The 18,999-nt window shown below is 52.1% G+C and overlaps 6 protein-coding genes across 6 annotated transcripts; 3 read left to right on the top strand and 3 right to left on the bottom strand.

Annotated features, from left to right (window-relative positions):
• Window positions 1-1,650: 1,650 nt before the first annotated feature.
• Window positions 1,651-3,152, top strand: CONPUDRAFT_163838 (uncharacterized protein; the record flags this gene model as incomplete). Its single annotated transcript, XM_007768545.1, has 6 exons — window positions 1,651-1,990; window positions 2,045-2,218; window positions 2,276-2,399; window positions 2,457-2,625; window positions 2,684-2,784; window positions 2,841-3,152. The coding sequence occupies 6 exons, from the start codon at window positions 1,651-1,653 to the stop codon at window positions 3,007-3,009; spliced, it is 1,077 nt and encodes a 358-aa protein (XP_007766735.1). The 3' UTR covers window positions 3,010-3,152.
• Window positions 3,153-4,392: 1,240 nt separating this feature from the next.
• CONPUDRAFT_120872 (NAD(P)-binding protein) lies at window positions 4,393-6,029 on the top strand. Its single transcript, XM_007768544.1, has 10 exons — window positions 4,393-4,468; window positions 4,538-4,592; window positions 4,653-5,081; window positions 5,141-5,186; window positions 5,248-5,367; window positions 5,449-5,583; window positions 5,644-5,705; window positions 5,760-5,856; window positions 5,918-5,925; window positions 5,975-6,029. The coding sequence occupies exons 3-10, from the start codon at window positions 4,815-4,817 to the stop codon at window positions 6,005-6,007; spliced, it is 768 nt and encodes a 255-aa protein (XP_007766734.1). The 5' UTR covers window positions 4,393-4,468; window positions 4,538-4,592; window positions 4,653-4,814; the 3' UTR covers window positions 6,008-6,029.
• On the bottom strand, window positions 6,009-7,837 carry CONPUDRAFT_163836 (uncharacterized protein; the record flags this gene model as incomplete). Its single annotated transcript, XM_007768543.1, has 4 exons — window positions 6,009-6,863; window positions 6,922-7,156; window positions 7,213-7,688; window positions 7,739-7,837. The coding sequence occupies 4 exons, from the start codon at window positions 7,835-7,837 to the stop codon at window positions 6,099-6,101; spliced, it is 1,575 nt and encodes a 524-aa protein (XP_007766733.1). The 3' UTR covers window positions 6,009-6,098.
• Window positions 7,838-13,037: 5,200 nt separating this feature from the next.
• Window positions 13,038-14,557, bottom strand: CONPUDRAFT_163835 (uncharacterized protein; the record flags this gene model as incomplete). The annotated part of the gene is made up of 7 exons (XM_007768542.1): window positions 13,038-13,075; window positions 13,133-13,437; window positions 13,532-13,725; window positions 13,798-13,994; window positions 14,073-14,130; window positions 14,235-14,396; window positions 14,509-14,557. The coding sequence occupies 6 exons, from the start codon at window positions 14,555-14,557 to the stop codon at window positions 13,147-13,149; spliced, it is 951 nt and encodes a 316-aa protein (XP_007766732.1). The 3' UTR covers window positions 13,038-13,075; window positions 13,133-13,146.
• Window positions 14,558-15,119: 562 nt separating this feature from the next.
• Window positions 15,120-16,411, bottom strand: CONPUDRAFT_120869 (prenylated rab acceptor PRA1; the record flags this gene model as incomplete). The annotated part of the gene is made up of 4 exons (XM_007768541.1): window positions 15,120-15,948; window positions 16,032-16,105; window positions 16,159-16,248; window positions 16,364-16,411. 4 exons carry the CDS (start codon window positions 16,406-16,408, stop codon window positions 15,663-15,665), a joined length of 495 nt encoding a protein of 164 aa, XP_007766731.1. The 3' UTR covers window positions 15,120-15,662.
• Window positions 16,412-16,638: 227 nt separating this feature from the next.
• CONPUDRAFT_101066 (glycoside hydrolase family 43 protein) lies at window positions 16,639-18,984 on the top strand. Its single transcript, XM_007768540.1, has 3 exons — window positions 16,639-17,037; window positions 17,104-17,431; window positions 17,482-18,984. Exon 3 carries the CDS (start codon window positions 17,871-17,873, stop codon window positions 18,915-18,917), a length of 1,047 nt encoding a protein of 348 aa, XP_007766730.1. The 5' UTR covers window positions 16,639-17,037; window positions 17,104-17,431; window positions 17,482-17,870; the 3' UTR covers window positions 18,918-18,984.
• Window positions 18,985-18,999: the final 15 nt, after the last annotated feature.

Raw genomic sequence — 18,999 nt, 5'->3', positions numbered from 1 at the left:
ACAGGCATCCGGAGATACGAAAAGTGGAAACGCGCGTCTTGATGGGCTATCGCAAAGAGAGCGGAGTTATGGATGCCTTTCCAAAGAAGATAGCGCAGATGATGCGAGGTGAGATACCGCACTGCGAGGAAGTGCTCACCACCGTCATGATGACTTTGTGGAACACGTCGTAAATACGGGCAGAGGCTGCCTACGATTGCTTTTAAGGATATATGGTACCGAGAAACTGCATACTCATCTTACTCGCTCGCAATGGACAGCTATCAATCTACAAACGTTATCAAGATGCCAAAAGCTCGTCAACGCGATCGTTTGTGACTCCCAACCAATCTGAATGTACAAGTTCTTCTGAGGAAGGTTCCACTAGTCTGCTGAGAGTTCGACTTCCCGGAGGCACGCATCAAGCGCTGACGTTGATTCAGTATCCAGCATCGTGGATATAGAGTAAGTCAACCTCTCGACGTTGTTCGCGTTCCCATCGAGTACAATCCAGACGCTGGCCCTTCATCGATAGACGTGCTGCAGACAGCTTGGAGTAAGATGATCATAAAAAGCGCGTGAGGACACGAAGAGGTCAGGGCCGTTGATGATCTCGGGAGTGGCCTCGCACACAACGGAGGTTTGGACGGACGAGAAGGGTATTGAGCGGTGGATATCATCTGTTTGGATTGAAGGTCAGGCCCACGAAAGAAAGCGAGATTTAGAAAAGGATCGAGAGTTGACGCTGACAGCTCTTTCAATGTACGTACTTGGTACGTACAGACGTTGAGAGACGTACAATCCTGTCAACGTCGACGGACTGTGGAAAAAAACAATTACGTGAGCACTTTTACAATCGGAGTTTCTCGGCTCCGAATCAATCCGAGGCGGAGCAACGCTATCATGGGAATCGCGCAATCCCACGGGTTGAATTTGTTTTTCATCATAAGTACTTGCAGTGACACATTTCTAGCTTGTGACGCCCAGGTATCACACTAGTATCGCACTCTTGTCGCGTTTGTTGCGGCTCCCTCTGGCTCAAGGCGGTGCGGATGAGCATAGTCCTAGTCAGCATCATCGTGGGAACTTCAAGCTTTCAAGGCACATCAAGTTGAAGCCGGGTTCTGCTCAAATTGCAATGCATCTCCTGCGATCCGATCACTTGGGAATCCACACTTCACTCTTCTTTTCGCCTTTCACCAAACACCCTCTGTAGCATGGTCTCGAGGCCAACTTTGCATATCGAACGTGAGGAACAGAGGGGTAACACTTGGGTTTCCCTTCTCCGAGCTGATTTGACCAATCAGCTGGTTGAGCGAACAATAACGTTTTCGGAAAGGAGCACTTTTGGGTGGCGCTATGGCCTCATCGGTACCAAAGATCCGTCAGATCTATTCCATCTACGCCCGAAGTTCATGCAGATGGGCTCATAACCACTGGAGGAATGTGATCTCTTGGTTGATCTCACTGGCATTACCGACCCCGTGTCCACCTCTAAGTTCTACTTCTCTCGGTATGTCAATCGCGTTTCCTTTGTTCTAATTTCTAGTTTACTGATTGGGGCACAGCTTCATAGCAAATGCTCGCTCAATCCGAGACCGCGACTCGTTATTTTCCTCAACTGCTGATACTAAGCTCGCTGGCTGCCAAGATGGAAATAGTGTTGTCCCTATGTCCGAAGGCCAACTCGGGCTCACTCACCAGATCGGTGGTAGTTTGAGCTGCGCTCACAATGAGTGCTATATTCTGGTCAAGGTGCGCATCGAAGGGGACCTGACAAGTGCAGGACCCATGCTCGCTTCAGCTCTCAGGCAATTTGCCGTATTTCCTGGCGTGGAGCCAGTGACGAAACAAGCACTTGCGAAGAGCCTCTCAGACGGGACCTTCATTGACACAAAGTTTAACGCATTCACACGAAGGCGCCAGCTGGGGTCTCAACAAAGGCTCTATTCTACCCTTCCGTTATATGCAGCTTCCTCAACATTCAAGAGCATGGACGATAATGGACCAGGTGAGCGCCTCCTTTGGCCGGTGCTGCGTGTTGTTCATTTAGCATTTAAAAAAGGAGATTTCAGCGATATCGTGGGAACAAATTGGGCAAATCTTCTGTCAGCCGTCGACTGCGGTCGACTATTTGTTGATGTAGATGACGAATACGAAGAGGATAGCGACTTCGATCCTGAAGAGGAGCACATTATCGAGGAGGTCGTCGGAGAAGACGGGCGCGGATCAGTATCAGGTAGACGTTATATTTGTTGCTGAAATGTGGTTTTTTTCTGACCTCCTACTTACTTAGGAACAAGTGACGCCATCTCCGTCAGTTCCTCGGGATTATCGAACATCACTCCCAGTGAAGTTCCGTCAATGATTCCTCCATCGGTATCCAAGACAATCTTAGTCACCGGCGCCGCCTATAAGACGTAAGCTTCATTCGTCAACAGATCCAAGGCATACACTAACGTAGAATGGCGAGGCAGATGGAAAGCGTTCTTGTTCTATGCTTACACCGGGCAAACCAGCTTTACTCCACTTACCTCCATAGCTAATATCGAAGAGCTCAGGACATCGTCTACTATGGGGAAGGGCGATGTTCATTCGGACTGTCCCCCGTGCTCCCCTAAGTCAATGTACCGGTTAGCGCACAAGGTTTGTTGATCCTACTTTCTCTGATACCATGGCACGAGCGTGATAACATGTTTCCTAGCTTCAGCTAGAGTCTCTGAAGCAAATTGCGTTCAAGGATATCGAGAGAAAACTCAATAAAACGAACATCCTGCACGAAGTCTTGTCCAAGTTCACTTCAAAGTTGGTACCCACTAGTATGTTCGACAATAGTCGTTATGTGACAAATTCCTCTATAGATACCCTGAGATACAAGAAATGGAGATCAGGCTACTGCTAGCTCGTCGCCATGAACAAGGAGTCATGGACACTCTGCCGAACAAGATGGAGCAGATCATGCGAGGCGAGATGCCGCATTGCAAGGAGGTGCTCACCGCCATCATGTTGGCGGGTATAAAGCGCGATTGAGAGTCCAGCTTTCCAAATGGCATTCGTCCTGCTCGTGTATGATAGCAGCTCTTTTCTGTACCGTGAATCCTTTGATGGGAGTAGCTAGCTCGTTTGGCCGCGTTATGTTGCACATGCATTTCTCACCAGGAATTGACTCTGCCGACGTCGAATTTCGACTGTGATGTCTCTGTTTCCTATGAGATCCGCTCGTAGCTAGTCCATAGTATGTGATAGGTGTACACGGTAGGACTGTCAGAACACTTCTTCAGGATACGTTGTCACTGGTTTAGACTGAGAGTAGTGGCCACTCGTGGCTGTGAGCGGGGGAAAGAAAAGTGACCGTGGGAACGCTCTGCCGGCTGGCGAACGTGTTCTGGCAATATCATGATGTTATGGTTCTTTGCTGACTATCACCACCTAGCACAACTTCAGTGGGGTTGCATTTGACGGTGCGCCTGTTTTGAACCTTTATCTGATGTTTTTGACTCAGCTTGGCTGCTGAATATCACCTCAGATGATTCACCAGCACTCCCTCTACCACTGTCTGCTCACGTTCATAACTTCAAGTTGTTGAGGCGGTGTTGAATTCGGTAGGCAAGACGCAGCATTGGTTGATGACGACGATACAATACAGTTTATCGCGCATTTATCTCGAATATTGCGGAAACATCACCTCCCAGCAGACCTACCCATTCACACGGCCGAGGTCTCACTCGGTACCTCCAAGCTCAAGAGAGCTTACTAAGGCAAAGGCTTCTGCCCATCCAAGAGGCCATCATGGTTCTCGCTCTATTCTATGTGTTAGCCGAACTCAAAAGGCAACAGAGGGTTCAGCTTCGGCTCTCAAGCTCAGTCGCTGCTCGGCTTCAAGGTGTAACCGCTCAGATGCAGCTCACAGCCATGGATCAGCTACTATGCTCGATCTCCAATATGCCCCGTCTGAACTCTCCGAGGCAACGTCAGCTTGAACTACGGACACAGTGCTCGGCTTGCAAGCATCCATCATGCATCTAGGCCCTTCACTGTACTTTCTTCGAGAGCCTATCGGCGTTCCCAGCTTACAATCAAGCCCGGGTAGTGACATGGAGTAGTGCACCTGTCTTGTCATCAACGCTGTTGAATTGTATTGACACTCACTTTCTCATGGGCAGTTTTTTGCGCTTTGATGGCTTCTTGTGAGCACTTCTAATTCTGATGCTGTACTTGTTGGCCACCCGTTATTCACCGGCTCTCTTGCAACCCGGATCATGTCTCGGTGGAAGCTCGCCTCTAAAATGGAGTTTGCTTTGTTGTTCTTCGTAGCATCACGACTGCTTTTCAAGGCAGACTGTGCTCGATAAGCGGCGAATCTCAGGCACCCCACATTACCGAGCGGCGCGGAACACCACCGAACTTACCCTTACACCTCGGTTGGGTCAGAGAACCACACCATTAGTAACACCTCTCTTGGGGCACGATATTGATGACAGCGCTAATGGTAAGTTATACCTTCAACACCAAGTCAACGCTTTCTCACCAGCTCATGATTTGCTTTCTGAACGAGAAGATGACACTGCGGGGACCGACTATGCCGGCGTTATCAGGGACTAGCGATGTGATGCGTGAGGGCTCCATTTCATTTTCATTAGGTTCTGTCATAGACTGGTCCCTCCGGACCATAGGGAGTTTATACGAGTGCCTTCAAGATCGTCGGTAATACAAAACAAGCATCCGACATCGCCAAGTGGGGTACACATCCGCTCTATAAATCGCCTCAGTTCATAAAGCTCTTCACCCACAAGCAGCTTCTTCTATTCCTTCATATCCTCCGTCTTACTCTCTCTATGCTTACCTCCAAAGGCGTTGCCCTCGTGACAGGCTGCACAGGCGGCATAGGCCATGCTGTCTCTCTGCGCCTTGCAGCGGACGGGTTCGACCTCGCACTGAACGATCTCCCGCACAAGCGAGATGCCGTCGACAGCATCGCAGCAGAGCTTTCACAAGTGCGCTCGGGGATCAAGACGTGCTCTGCGCTTGCAGATCTTCGTTACGAAAACGAGGTCAAGGATATGGTAGCGTCTGTGTCGGACCAGCTAGGCGGTATTGACGTGGTAGGCTTCAAGTCCGCAGTGGTGCTAGCGAAGACTAGACTGACACGTTGTATAACCAGCTGGTGGCTAATGCGGGCGTGGTCAGAGTTAATGCGCTTGCCGAGCGTGAGTCCATTTCTTTTTTCGTTCATGATCAACGTCGTTTTTATTCCCGACCCTTTATTAGTGAGCGAAAAGGATTGGGATGACGCATTCTCGATCAACGTCAAGGGTACATTCTTCTGCTACAAACACATCGGCGCACAGATGGTGAAGCAGGGACGTGGGGGACGCATCATCGGCATGAGTTCGCTAGCAGGGAAGAAAGGTACGTATATCATTCAGCTATTAAATACTTCCGTCGTTTTGAGCCAATCGTACATGACAGGGTTTGCCCTCCTCGGCGCATATTGCTCTTCCAAGTTTGCCGTGCGCGGCTTGACCCAGGTCGCCGCAGCTGAGTTCGGGGCTCATGGTATCACGGTGAATGCATGTGCACCCGGCTTGATAGAGACGCCTATGCGTAAGTCCTATGGCTGAAATCACAAACAATCCCGGTTCTAAGCAATATCCTCAACGTCAGTTGACGAACTTCAAGATGGTATATTGAGGGCGAGTGGTGGTACTGTCGATATTTCGGCCACGGTAAAGCGTCGATGATTGTAAACGCGATCATAGCTGTTAACATCCGACTGATAGGTCAAACAACTTTCAACACTTGGAATCGACGGACAACCCAAGGACATCGCAGACCTTATTTCGTATCTGGCGTCCAAAGAGGCTCGCTTTATAACAGGTAAGTAGTTTTACTTGCTGGGTTTACGTGGCATACTCACCGTGTTTTGTGCTCGTGACAGGGCAAACGGTAAGGGTTACGTTGGGTAACGGGCTCGGTCATACTAACCAGAGAACAGATTTCCATTGATGGAGGCGTGCACTTTGACTAATAATCTGTAGCGCGTTGCTAGTACTGTATAGAGCAAATCGTGGACACAGGCTCTAATAAAAGTGCGAAGAATGTAATCCATTACGAGCATCTCAAGCGAAGTCCAGAACGCAAAGCATCTTCGGGACACTGACAGTCCCATCATCCGTCTCCTCCCCCGGTCCAATGTTATATTCATAGCATATCCTACCCGACCAGATCTCGTTCTCAGACGACAACAGCTTCGCCTGCCTATGAGCAAAATCGTCCTGCACTACGCCCATACAGTCAACGTTCGACGTGCAGATCGCCGTCGCTTCCTGCGTCTCGTCGTCGTACACCACCTGGACCGCCCCGATCCGAGCGCCCTGCGTCTTCTCGATGGCGAAGGTGAACATGCTACAGCCCATCCACGACGGCTGGACGAGGATGCAGTCTGCAGAGAATGGGAAATGTACCACTGTCTGCATGTGGATTTTGAGTTCTTCTGCGCCATCCAATGTTAGCTCCGATTCATCCCCTGACTGGTGGTTATGGCACGGTGGTATGATCAATCTTGCAATGATGAGCATGTCCTGGTGTTCCGTACTTCCTGTTGCGACGAAGATCCTAAGGCCGATGAGCACAACCTCGGTTTCACCGGTGGTCAGATCGGCGACCGAGTCTCGCAGAATGGAGACGTCCCTCATGTAGCACCGATCGATCACGCCTGAAGCGCATACGTGGGGGGTGCCTGCATGGACAGTAGCGAGGGGAAGCGCGCTAAGCCGTGTTCGGGTCCTCGGGGCATCATCATTGGAGTTGTCCATATAAGGCCGAACAACGAAGAGGTGCGTGCGGGAGAGGACTTGGTAAGGCGCCCATCGCTTCTCTTCTTCCTGGGTGTCAAAAGGATTTAGATGAGCGAACATTGGACAGATCGACGAAGGGACGCACGGTTTCTGTGAGGTTATGGTTCGGGATGACTGTAGGATTTACATATCTATCAAGGGTTCCGAGCCGCCATACGAATGATCTGTCGTTCGTGTTTGACCAATGTACCAAGAGTGCACCTGGACTTAATGTCGAGAATACAGCGGAGCTCGAGCCTTCTAGGAGACAAGAGCTTCGGTAAATCTCCTCGGCTTTGATGCGCTTGCCCAGATCTTCCATGTCCACTCGGAACACTATCCTGACCGTGTCATCAGCTCCGAGAAAAATCAACTTGTGCTAAAGTAAGACACTCACAATTCAACAGACCCTATACTGAAGGGATGACTTGGGGGCGGCATCCTAGCGCGCTGCTCAAGCGTAATAAAAGCATACTTCACACCGTCGTAAGACGTGACGTCCGAACAGTCCATCGACGAGAACACGCATCCCTCCTTCACATCTGCCTCCCACACCACGGTCTCGTACGGCTCCTCTAGGTCGCTCGCGTTAAGATTACAGCAGATGATGGTCTCCGCCGAGCGCGTGACAGCCCACCTGTCCGCGAGAAGTAGTGTTTCAGTCCCAGATACTTCAAGTACACGGCACCGCGTAGGTTCAGAGCGTTGTATCATGTTTCGGCGCACAGCGTGGGACCGAATGAGGATATGTTCAAGATTCTGGCGCGTCTGTGATGGGTGGGGGCCAGGGGGTCTCTGAAGGCTCGTAGAGGTCCGATAAAGGGAATCCCAGACGGCGCGTTCGCTCGTCATACTCTTAAGGCGTGTTGAAAGCTGTTCAGAATGCATTAGTTTATCCAGTCCAAATAAGCTACGGTGAGCACTGTACGCGCCTGACGTAGACGGATGACATCGTCAACCTCCAGATAGCCAACTATCTTGAGGAAGACGTCAAACACGAGGTCATCGATCATCAACGTCATGAATGAGAGGATTTGGTCGCCAGCGGGCGTTGGCGTTGCCGACGACAGAGAAGGCAGTAGGGAGAGTCATCATACTCGAGCGTGAGCAAGGTTGGCTCCGTCGCGTCATCCCGCGTCCGCACAAGGTCGGGACGGCTAACACGGTCCGAGATAGGGGCTAATTGAACAGTCTTCCAAAGTTGACAACGAACTTGAACGAAGCAATTACTATGAATATTCTAATTAAAAAATTCACCCAAACTTCGAGGGTGTGCGCCCTGACGAAGAAGGCTGCTGTTAAGATGTTGAGCTATTATGTCCTGCGTATGTTGCCTGGGCCACCCCTGATTGATTGTTATTTGACAAAGAATCATAACCATCAAGTTCCACAGTCGTCAACCTGCTAGTCATCTGAGTCTGCGTCCGCGACATGGTTTCATACGATGGCGTGATGTCGTCCGTATCGACACTAGTGTCGTCAGATAGCATTTGGTGATATAGGAACGTTGCCGTTACGAGTAGATTGCATATAACCAGGTCTGTCGAAGCCTACTAAGCATGGTGATTCATCAAAGGCCGTCAATGACTAGATACGATATAGAAAGTGAATGGTTATCACCTGGATTAAAGCACTGATAGTCGACAACGCTGTCGACGGCACAAGAAATATAATGTGGACAATACTGGTGGCAGCGCTTAGAAATCCCATAGAGAAAATGCTGAAGAGTAAGGTCTTGCGCTTCCGCGAGAGCTTCAGGTCCCAAATCATGGCTACTGGTGCTACAACGAGAATAAGTGCTGATGCTACGTCAGCTATAATCCGGTCATTTAATAAGCATAGTCAACTCGCAAACTTAGCGCGTTCAAACGTACTGACTGCCTTGACAATGGACATTGACGCTGGTAATGGGCATATGGCAGGCTCTGCTCTCTCCCAGGAGGTGTCTTTGACACAGAACCACACCTTCGTGGTCATAGCTGCGATCCACATCACGACTAATATCATCAAGCTAACATTCAGGGTCCGTTGAATGCGCGCGTTGGTGGTGATTCGGAGGACGGAGCAAAGGATACTTGTCCGTGAAAGCCTGAGTCACGCTCGCCATCGTTAGCGCAGCTTGTATCTCAAACGAAGAGAGAACAAACCACACCACCATACAATACGATATGAGACTCAACTAGACCCACAGCCACCCTTTGGAATCTACAAGGAGCGGGTTAGTACCACGTGTATCATATTCTCGGCATATTCCAGGTATCCGAATGCTAGGGCTCACCAAAGGATAAGTGCGAAAGCCACATGTCAACGAAATAGATAAAAGCAAAGCACGCTGCTGCGAGCGCAAGCCAGTCCTCCCACCAGAACCGTCCCGCTCGCACCCAGAGCCGAAAACCAGTCAAAAAGAAGCCAAAAGCAAAGAAACCTGTTTGAAAAGCGACATATGGCGCTGAAAGCTTCAGAGAGAGATCACCTCCCACGGCCATGACGAACGCACACAGGTGTGGAGGTGGAGTGCGACAATCAGGTTTGAGCGCGCGATGGACCCCAGCCTCCTCCCCGCATTTGAGAAACCTAGGAAAACGCCGTTATGGCTTCAACACATTCGGGCAAACGGCGGGGAGGAAGCCCGATGATTTGAAGGCCAGACTGCGGGATGAGAAAGTAAGCTCTTATATAGACAGGGTCAATCATTCTCTTTTCCTGGCGACATTCACGAACCAATGAGAGGATACACGGGAAGTCTACTCGCCCTGCCAAGGGCGCGATAACATGCAAGTTAAAGTTTCCAGGACAATGATCGTTAATTCAAAGACGTCGCTTGTCCCAGCGCCTCAGCAATATCTCCTTTAGCAATGTCAACTAGCAAGGAAGACGCCCAGAAGGAATGGAGTTGCATATCGTTTAAGCTCAATGGCTGTCCTAACTGGATTGGAGAGGGCAAGGTTCACCATGCACAATTTATCCTGGTTTTCGTTTCTTCAAACCTTCGGCGGACCCTGACAAAATGTTTCAAGATGCTTCGGTAAATTTAAGCGTGTGCGAGAGAGCTCACCTTACTTTAAGTTAAAGAACGGGCCTATGGAGAACACACAAACAGACATTAGACAGTCGAGGCGACATTTATGAAAGAACAGAAAGACATTGAGGATGTGCAAATAGGTCATGGGTCGGAAAAGGTTCAGTATATCGTAGATGACGCGGACGCGGGCCCAGGGCCACGGGCGCTAACTTAAAGTCCAGGGAGAAGCTTTCGTAAGCGGCGGTTTTGCTTACAGACACGGATAGCCAAGCAGATAACTTATCAGCATTTACGCCCCCGTTGCGAGCGCCACCCATCATTTTACAATAACTTACGCGATGAGACAGATATAATCAATCTCATACGGCTCCTCCAAGACGCAGGTTGCAGCAGATAATTAATAGTCTCCGCCGAATGCGTGACTGCCCTTCTATCCGCAAGCAGTAGTGTTTTCGGTTCCAGAAACTCCAGATACACGAGACCGCGTCGGCTTGGACCCGTTCTATCATGTTTCGGCGCACTTGGGAGTTGGGACCGAACGAGGATGTCACGATCATATGCATAAGCGAGTGCCGTACGCATCTGGCGTAGATGGATGACATGTGACATCTGCAACATCCAGATAGCCCACTATCTTGAGGAAGATGTCAAACACGAGGCCATCGAGCTTCGATTCCATGAATGAGGATACGCGGTCCTTAGAGTAAAATAGTCGGGGTGTCGGCGACGACAGAGAACGTGGTGGAGTGTGTCATCGTATATTCATGCACTGCGAGCGTGAGCAAGATTGAGACCGCCCCGTTCCGTCGCTTTTGCGCACGTCCGATCCAAGCGGTTAGCATGCTATTGGCCCGGTAAATCCGGACCTGCACGGACCGCAATAGTCATAGGGGCTAATTAGGATCTGTCTTAACTGGATCGCACTGGCAATTGCATGAGAGCAGTATGGTCTACCTGACAGAAAATCAGTATATGTATAAGTAATCAGATATCTTAGATAATGGTGTCAGCTGCGCGCTTTGATGGAGTGCGCTCGGACGAGGGAGGCCAAGAGGGAGACTGCTGGCGTGACGTTAAACTTAACCTATACTCTCCGTCTGTTCCCTGAGTTGCACCCGATCTAGTAGGCCTGTCGTTGCTTGACGAAGAATTACGATACTCAAGTTCCACTGTCGTTAGCCTGCTGGGGGTCTGCGTTCGCGTCTGTGATCTACTTTCATATGATAACGCGATATCGTCCGTATCGGCACCAGTGCCAGTGCCCTCAGAGAGCGTTCGGTGATATATGAACGTCACCGTTACGAGTAGATTGCACACAACCATGTCTGTCGAAGCCTTGAGACTCATCAAGGCGGTCAACAATGGGGTTCAATGAAGAAAAGGCGAGAGTATCACCTGAATTAAAGCACTGATGTTCGACAGAGCTGTTGACGGCACAAGTAATACGATGTGAACAAGGCTTGCGGCAGCGCTCAGAAAGCCCATGGAGAAGATTATGTACAGCAAAGTCTTGCGCTTCCGCGCAAGCTTCAGGTCCCAAAGCATGGAGATTGGCGCTGCAATGAGGATGAGCGCTGACACGACGTCAGCTATAAACCAGTAAGCGTGATAACTATTGTTGAGTTGTGAACTCAGCATGGTTCAACTCACTGACGGCTTCGATAACGGACATTGATGTCGGCATTGGGCATATGCTCGGCTCAAACGACTCCCATGAAGTGTCTTTGCCGCAGAACCATATCTTTGTGGTGAGAGCTGTTGTCCACATTACTACAAACAGCATCAAGCTACCATTCAGTATTTGCTGGATGCTCGTGTTTGTAGCGACTCGGAGGACAGAGCACAAGATGCTTATCCGCGAGAACCTAGTTGAGGTTCATCGTCATCAGCCCACCGTCTCCTTCAAAAGCAAAATAACCGACCACACCACCATACAATATGATATCATATTCAGCCAGACACATAGCCATCCTGGGGAGTCTGAAAAGAACATGTCAGGCTTGCGTGTGTCAAAGGTGTTTATTAGCCCTCACCCAAGGATAAGTGCACGAGCCACATAAGGACAAATGATACGACAGCAAAACACGCGGCGATAAGCGCGAACCAGTCCTCCCACCAGAACCGTCCAGCACGTATCCAGAGTCGGAACCCAGTCAAGAGAAACCCGAAGGCAAAGAATCCGGTTTGAAAGATGACATATGGAATCGAGAGCTTCAAGGATTGATCGCTACCGGCACTCATAACGATGTCTGCGGTGCTGGCCACGGTGGTCGAGAGAAAGACCAAAGGTCAAGCGTGATGTATGAGCCCCGGCGTCCCCACACTTGAGGCACACGGGCGAGCGGCGTTTTGACTTCGAAACGTTTCGGTCCTTCCTGGCAACATTGACAAGCTGCCCGCGAGCCAATGAGACCCATTCAGGGGACATACGCACAGTCCTGTTTGAATGGGCGATCAGGCGGAATTATCGGAGAGTTCACGCGCCCTGTCAAGGGTGCAATTATTAGAGTTTATGTTACCAGGACAGAGTCAATGGGCTGACTCTCGCCCCGCAGTCGAGCTTTATCCCTTTCGTTATTGCCCCTTGAATAATTAAGCTCATCTAATAAGATAGGAGAAGCTGCGACCTGTCGTTCGTGCAACTTAAAATCTCTCCGTCTTATCGGAGACTCGTCCTATTCAAACATCAAATGCGCTCACCGATGGTTGAAAAGGCTGCATATCAACCTAGTGGCTATTCTTAATCGGAGAAGCCGAAACTCCCGCATAAAACCCAGATTTATTCTTCTTTTCCCCTGTGATGATGTTATGAGGGGCGTCGGTAAGCTGAACTATGTGGAAGGGAGCTCACTTTACGTCACGTCGAGGGACAGCTTCAATATATGAGTTTTAAGGGCGAGTAGCGATAGGTATTCAGAAGCCATATTCATATACTACCATACAAAACATTGGCAGTCGACGAAGCATTCCCTGCGGACGAGAGGAGAACAGCGAGGAAGCGCGGATACGTGATAGGAAGAACAAGGTTTGGTGTGCCGCAGAGCAATAGACGCCAACTCGAAGGGTCCTCATCCAGGGTCAAACATTTGGAAGCCGCGTCGTTCCTGGCAGAGCCAAGCGAGTAGTTTATCAGCCTTTCCGGCCTGGTCGAGAGCTACCCATCTTTTTTTTTTTTTTAAAAAAAAAATAACATATGTGATGGATGATGCGAATATGATACATGTAACGCTTAAAAAATCTTTACCGTCGAAAATAGTGTGAATAGAGATCATGATCCAAAAGCCCACCCACTTACCGTGATATACAGAACTATGCTTCGCATGAATTTCGCCTCGGCGGTACACAATCCGACACATTGTTCCAAACAGCATCGTTCCACGCTAGTGTCGACCGAGAGCGTCGGTAGTCCTCCTGCGTCTCTACGAAATGCATCGAGTCAAGGTCGACGGTCGTGAGTGTGCTGTCGCCAAACAACTCGGCCATGGTCGGCCTGGGGGGCGTCGTCGCGTCGTAGATTTCTGAAGCCTTGTCCGAGCGCACAACACAGAAGAGAAACGTCATGGTCACGAGGAGGTTGCACGCGATGAGGTCGAGGGCACACTGTCAGCCGTAGCGTGATTCGAGTCAGCCCCATAGGATGATAGATAATACTCGGCAAGGGGGGAAAGGGTACGGTTTGAAAACGCATGCCCACCTGCAAATGCGCCGTGATCATCGAGAACTTCGTGACCGGATCGAGAAACGCGTCGTGCAAGATGCTGGCTGCAGCATTAAGCGCGCCCATGGCAAAAATGGAGAGGATGAGGATTCGAGGGAGACGCGCGAGCTTGACGTTCCACAGCATCGCCAGGGGCAGCCCCACGAGGATGGCTGAGCTGATCGCATCAGCTGATGTCAAAGATGGCGATATCCCGTTCGCAATGAGCATTGGTTATAAAGTCAAGGGAGAATGGAACGCACTGCTCATCAAGATATACGAATACGCCCGCGTGCTCTCGCACGTCGTAGACGCGCTCCTCCTGCAAAGCCACATCTTGGCAGCAAAGCTAATGGCCCAGAAGAAAGAGAAGAGCACGAGGCTGGCGAGGATAAGTTTTCGGAAGCGCACATTGGTCACGACGCGCAGGACGGAGACGAGGATGCTTGCACGGGTACACCTGCAGGGCGTCATTAATGGTGACAAATAATCGGGGTCAAGGTGGGTCTGCATAACACACGAAGAAGAAAGGGCGCACCAGACGTCCATAACAAATACGATGAGATCAAGCCACAGAAAGGCGCGGTCAGCGACGGCTGCATCAGAGAGCAGCAAAAAGACATGAGACATCGTGTCAGTACCAAGCAAGAATTCGAAAGGTGAGATAGAGGGGATAACTAGAGGATGTAGGAGCACTCACGGGCATCGGGAAGATACATGAGCCACATGCACATCACGCACACCGCGCAAAAAAGCGTCCCCAGGAGCGCGAGCACGTCGTCGACCCAATACCGCCCCCTACGGATCCACAACCGGAACCCGGTCAGCGCGAGTGCGAGCGCATACACCCCCGTTTGGGCTCCTATATGCGCATAGTACGCCAGAATGAATTGATTCGTGTATGGATGTTTGTCAGTTCAGGTCTGAATTCTGTGTGCAAGAACCGAAGTAGCAGCACGCAGAATAACACTCACCGAGATAAGCGCTCGAGAGCGGCGGCGGGGCGAAGTCGTAGTCGCCCATGGCCTGGGGGTGGCGCTTCGGGAATAGGGGTAAAGAAAAAGAAAGGACTGGATCGAAGCCACCGTTCCCCGCAAGTTCTCGATGTCCAGAGGTGGGCGCACCGCGTGTTGTCGACGTCGTCGTGGTCAACGCGCAAGCGTATTAAGCGAACAGTGTTTCTTGTTCGTGCTCAGGGCCGGCCATCGACAATATTTGAAGGAACTGGTAGACGGTGGGTTGGCAATTGGCACATTTCAGCTGACGCGCAATGACACCCGAAAGCCGACAGCCCGGCGGCAACATAATCCGAGGTTTTGCAGCTGATAGTGGCGCTCAAAAAGACTTTTGATGTGAAGTATGTAGTTGTGCCCAGAGCTCGGAACGTGCTATTGGCAAGGCCAAGTCAAGACTGCTGATGCGATTGAGCGTGAGTTTGCGCAAGAAAGTTCGTACTCACTTGCCAGATGCACTTTCAAGTGAGTTTGCGCCGCTCGGGGCCGCTGTATTGTACCGCTACGGGTGAGAGGAATGCTCCGAAAACCAACCATCGTTTTTGACAGGTGATCGGTCCGTCACATCGGAGGTTTCGAAGCGAAAGAGCGCATTTTTTCTTCCGCATGCCTGGCATTGACACTCGATCGAGCCATGCAAAGCGTAACTCGGCACATACTTGTAGTTATATGCTCCGCCAGATTGCCCCGAAGATCCCAAACGGCGACCCCGAAACGCAGTCCGAAGCAGGTCAGACAATCCAAAAGCTCTCTCCCTAGATATATGTAACAGGAAACTTTGGAAAAACACAACGCACGAGGTGCGCAGCGATAATTAAAGGATGAAAGTCTACAACACGCATAGGTACGTTATCAGCGAGAGACTCAGACCACAAGCTTATGAAATAAATGTTCAGTTAAGATTTACTGAGACCAAGAACGACGAACGAGCATTGGTATTGCTCCCGCGGTGGCCATTTCGCCACCACCAGCCAACTCTGCTCACCCCGGGCTGGCGCAGCCACGCCCGCCCCTCTACACCCCTCCACCACCCTCCTTATCTCTGCTTGCGCTCAACCTCAATCCAGGCTCTTCCCCAGTCCACAAGGACAAGTGGCCAGCCACAAGGCCCACGCTTAGACGGACTCGCCGAGTCCAGCGTACTCGCTCTCGACGCCGGGCTCAAGCGCGCACGCGTGGCCGAGGATGAGGAAGGCGGAGGCGCCGATAAGCCAGAAGATGACCATGAAGGGGGACGCGAACCAGAGGAGCGGGATGCCGATCACGAAGAGGCCGGTGTAGAGCGACTTCTGGGTGATGGTGGCATCGCCGAACTGCATCGGGTCTGCGCCGAACCTGTTGATGAGGATGAAGCCGCCGATGAGGAAGGCGAGCGCGCCGAGCAGCCAAGGGCTCGTGATACTATGGGATAGGAAAGAGGGCAAGAGCAGAGGGTAGAGGTCAGGGTGAGTAGGAGTGAAGGCGGTGGTGGTGGAAGGACGAACAGGGCATAGACGGAGAGGGCGAGGAAGATAACGAGGTAGTTGCCCGAGAAGTAGCGGGTGTTGTATGATATCCGCTATATACCGCAGCTTGAGTGAGATCGCGCTGGTCAAAGACTAGATGACGTACGGAGACTGCCTGGTTAACGTCGGCGGGGCGGGAGATGCGGTGGACATCGAAGAATTCGCTGGGTGGGCGGAGAGCACTCAGACGGGTCTCCTGTGGAGTGAAAGCATATCGAGACGTTCGAGGAAGTTGGCGAGTTGTATTTCAGGAAAACATAGAGCGAACTAAATGAGCGAGCCGAAGCCAGAGGAATGCAATCAAGACGCACCCTGAAAGACTTGAGAGTCTCAGCAACACGCAGGGCCATCTCCATCTTGACAGGTTCGGGAAAGAGGTAGATTTGTTGGGGGAAGCGAGTAGTCTGGGCGATGTAGGAGGGTTTGGAGGAAGGAGAGGCGTGGGGTGGACTGTCGAGGGAGATGAGCGCAGTATTTGAGTTTGGGATGGAGAGGGATGGAGGTGTCGTGTCCTCGATTCAGGCGCCTGCGGACTGCTTTTTGCCGCGCCGCAGCCAAACTGGCGCCGACACACGCCTCAGCGCAGCCCTCGTCTATTATCTGCACCATCCACCCTGCTACGACACGCATACACCTCGACGGGACTCACCGTTTGAACCCATTCTCACATTATGATCCGCCGCGCCCCAACAGCGATCCCCATGTCCGATGCAGACGTCCAAGACGTCCGCGAGCTCGTCGACAAGCAGCGCACCCTCGCCAACATGCGCACCCGCTCCCTCGCCCGCCTCCGCGAGCTCTCCGACCTGCCCGCGTTCGACGCCCAGACGCTCAACACCGTCAAATCCATGGGCATCTTCCCCGGCACGCGCGGCCCCGCCGCCCACGCGCATGCCCAGGCTCACGGGCACCAGTTTCAGCAGGGAGGAAGCACAAACGCGAGCATGAATACGAGCTCGAATGTGGGAGATGTTACGGGCGAGACGTATGTTTTTGGTTGATATATGCGCTGGTAAAGTGACTTGTCTGACCTCCTTATTCTGACTTTCAGGTCTGCTGCGGACTCATCAGCAGCATGAAACACTGCAGTAGATTTGGTGCAGTGGGTAATCCCTCTCCATTGACGCATTCGTGCCATCGCCCGTTCAACATCACATCCATGCGTACCATTCTTCGGAACGTTGGCAATTTTTTGCTCGCTAGCGACACTAACTATTCTGGTCCCGAACTCGTTGGGGGTACGTTATGATGGGTCAGGATGGTAAAGACGGTTGTAGAGACAAACTCGTCAGGGCTTTAGCGCGGTCAACACCAGAAGACAAGGATCGGCATTCGATGTAAGCAGGTTGGCAGGAAGGATCTTAGAGTATAAGACTATTGTACGTCATCCATAGAATCCAGCAGGTTTATGTCCTAACACGTTCTGAAGTCGTGCTAGCAGACTTGAAGGCACAGTGCCTTATGAGATGAAGCCAAATCAACATGGCTGCGCTCTTCAGCAGAGCCAAACGGTCGCACGGGTATCTCGGCCCGAACACAATCCCCAAGCATTACAGAGCAAGACCCATGACCATGCCAACTCCAGTTTCGCCAAGTTTTCGCCGTCTCAGAGTCTTCAGCCTAAACGCACAAGCGCGTGGCATGTATCACGGCAAGCTACAGCGGAGGCGGCAGCGTAGATATACTGGATGGCCCCCTTGTCCAAAGATCTCAGGAGCAGAGCTTATCAACCACCGTCGCCGCTCGCCCCACCCGCACCTCGTTCCCCGACGAGCACTCTGAAACTATTCTGAGAGCCCACAGATACAAAGACCCACCATGGACCCGCCGCCCCTCATAACGCACCGCTACACCGCGGACCCGTCCGCCCACGTCTTCAACGGGCGCGTATACATCTACCCCTCGCATGACCGCGAAACCACCGTCACAGACAACGACAACGGCGACCAATACGACATGGTCGACTACCACGTCTACAGCCTCCCTCACATCCCCGAATTCTCCTCCGCCCCCGCCAACGCCCAAGAAGAGCTCGCCGCGGGCCTCGTCACGGACCACGGCGCCGTCCTCGCCGCGCCCGCCGTGCCCTGGGTGCAGAAGCAGATGTGGGCGCCCGACGCGGCGTTCAACCCCAAAGACGGGAAATACTACCTCTTCTTCCCCGCGCGCGACCACGCCGGCGTATTCCGCATCGGCGTCGCGGTGGGCGCCCGCCCCGAGGGGCCGTTCGCGCCCGAGCCCGAGCCGATCCCGGGGAGCTTCAGCATCGACCCGGCCGCGTTCGTCGACGACGACGGGCAGGCTTATTTGTACTTTGGCGGGATATGGGGCGGCCAGCTGCAGTGCTGGCGCGACACGTCGCAGTTCGATAAGGAAGCGTACAAGAGCATGGAGGCGTCCGGTGACGACGACGAGCCCGCGCTCTTCCCCAAGGTCGCGCTGCTCGCGCCGGACATGCGGAGCTTCGCCGGGCCCGTGGCGGACCTCGTCATCCTCGACGACGACACCGGCGCGCCGATCCACGCCTCCAGGCACGACAAGCGGTTCTTCGAGGCGAGCTGGATGCACAAGCGCGACGGCAGATATTACTTCTCGTACAGCACAGGCGACACGCACTTCCTCGTGTACGCCGTGGGCGATAGCCCACTGGGGCCGTTCACGTATGGCGGGAGGATTCTGGAGCCCGTGCAGGGGTGGACGACGCACCACTCCATCGTCGAGTTTGGGGGGAGGTGGTGGCTGTTTTACCACGATACGAGTCTGAGCGGGAAGAACCACTTGAGGAGCGTCAAGGTGCGCGAACTGCTGTATGATGACGAGGGGAGGATACGGCTGGCGCAGCCGCAGCCGACGGTGCCGGTGTAGGGATCGGAGCGACTGAGATTGAGAGTACACAAGAGAGTATACAGCATCGGTATAGATCGTGGAATAGAATATAGAGCACATC

This window comes from Coniophora puteana (genome assembly GCF_000271625.1).
Source record: "Coniophora puteana RWD-64-598 SS2 unplaced genomic scaffold CONPUscaffold_4, whole genome shotgun sequence".
NCBI classification, from domain to species: Eukaryota; Fungi; Basidiomycota; class Agaricomycetes; order Boletales; family Coniophoraceae; genus Coniophora; species Coniophora puteana.
This window is presented reverse-complemented; position numbering and strand designations above follow the sequence as displayed.

Bases quoted from the DNA above. Each gene is read 5' to 3' on its own strand.
- CONPUDRAFT_120872 (XM_007768544.1), top strand. From the start codon at position 4,815: ATGCTTACCTCCAAAGGCGTTGCCCTCGTGACAGGCTGCACAGGCGGC. The intron at 5,082-5,140 runs GTAGGCTTCAAG...TTGTATAACCAG, and splicing joins AGCTAGGCGGTATTGACGTG to CTGGTGGCTAATGCGGGCGT. The intron at 5,584-5,643 runs GTAAGTCCTATG...CCTCAACGTCAG, and splicing joins CTTGATAGAGACGCCTATGC to TTGACGAACTTCAAGATGGT.
- CONPUDRAFT_101066 (XM_007768540.1), top strand. From the start codon at position 17,871: ATGGACCCGCCGCCCCTCATAACGCACCGCTACACCGCGGACCCGTCC.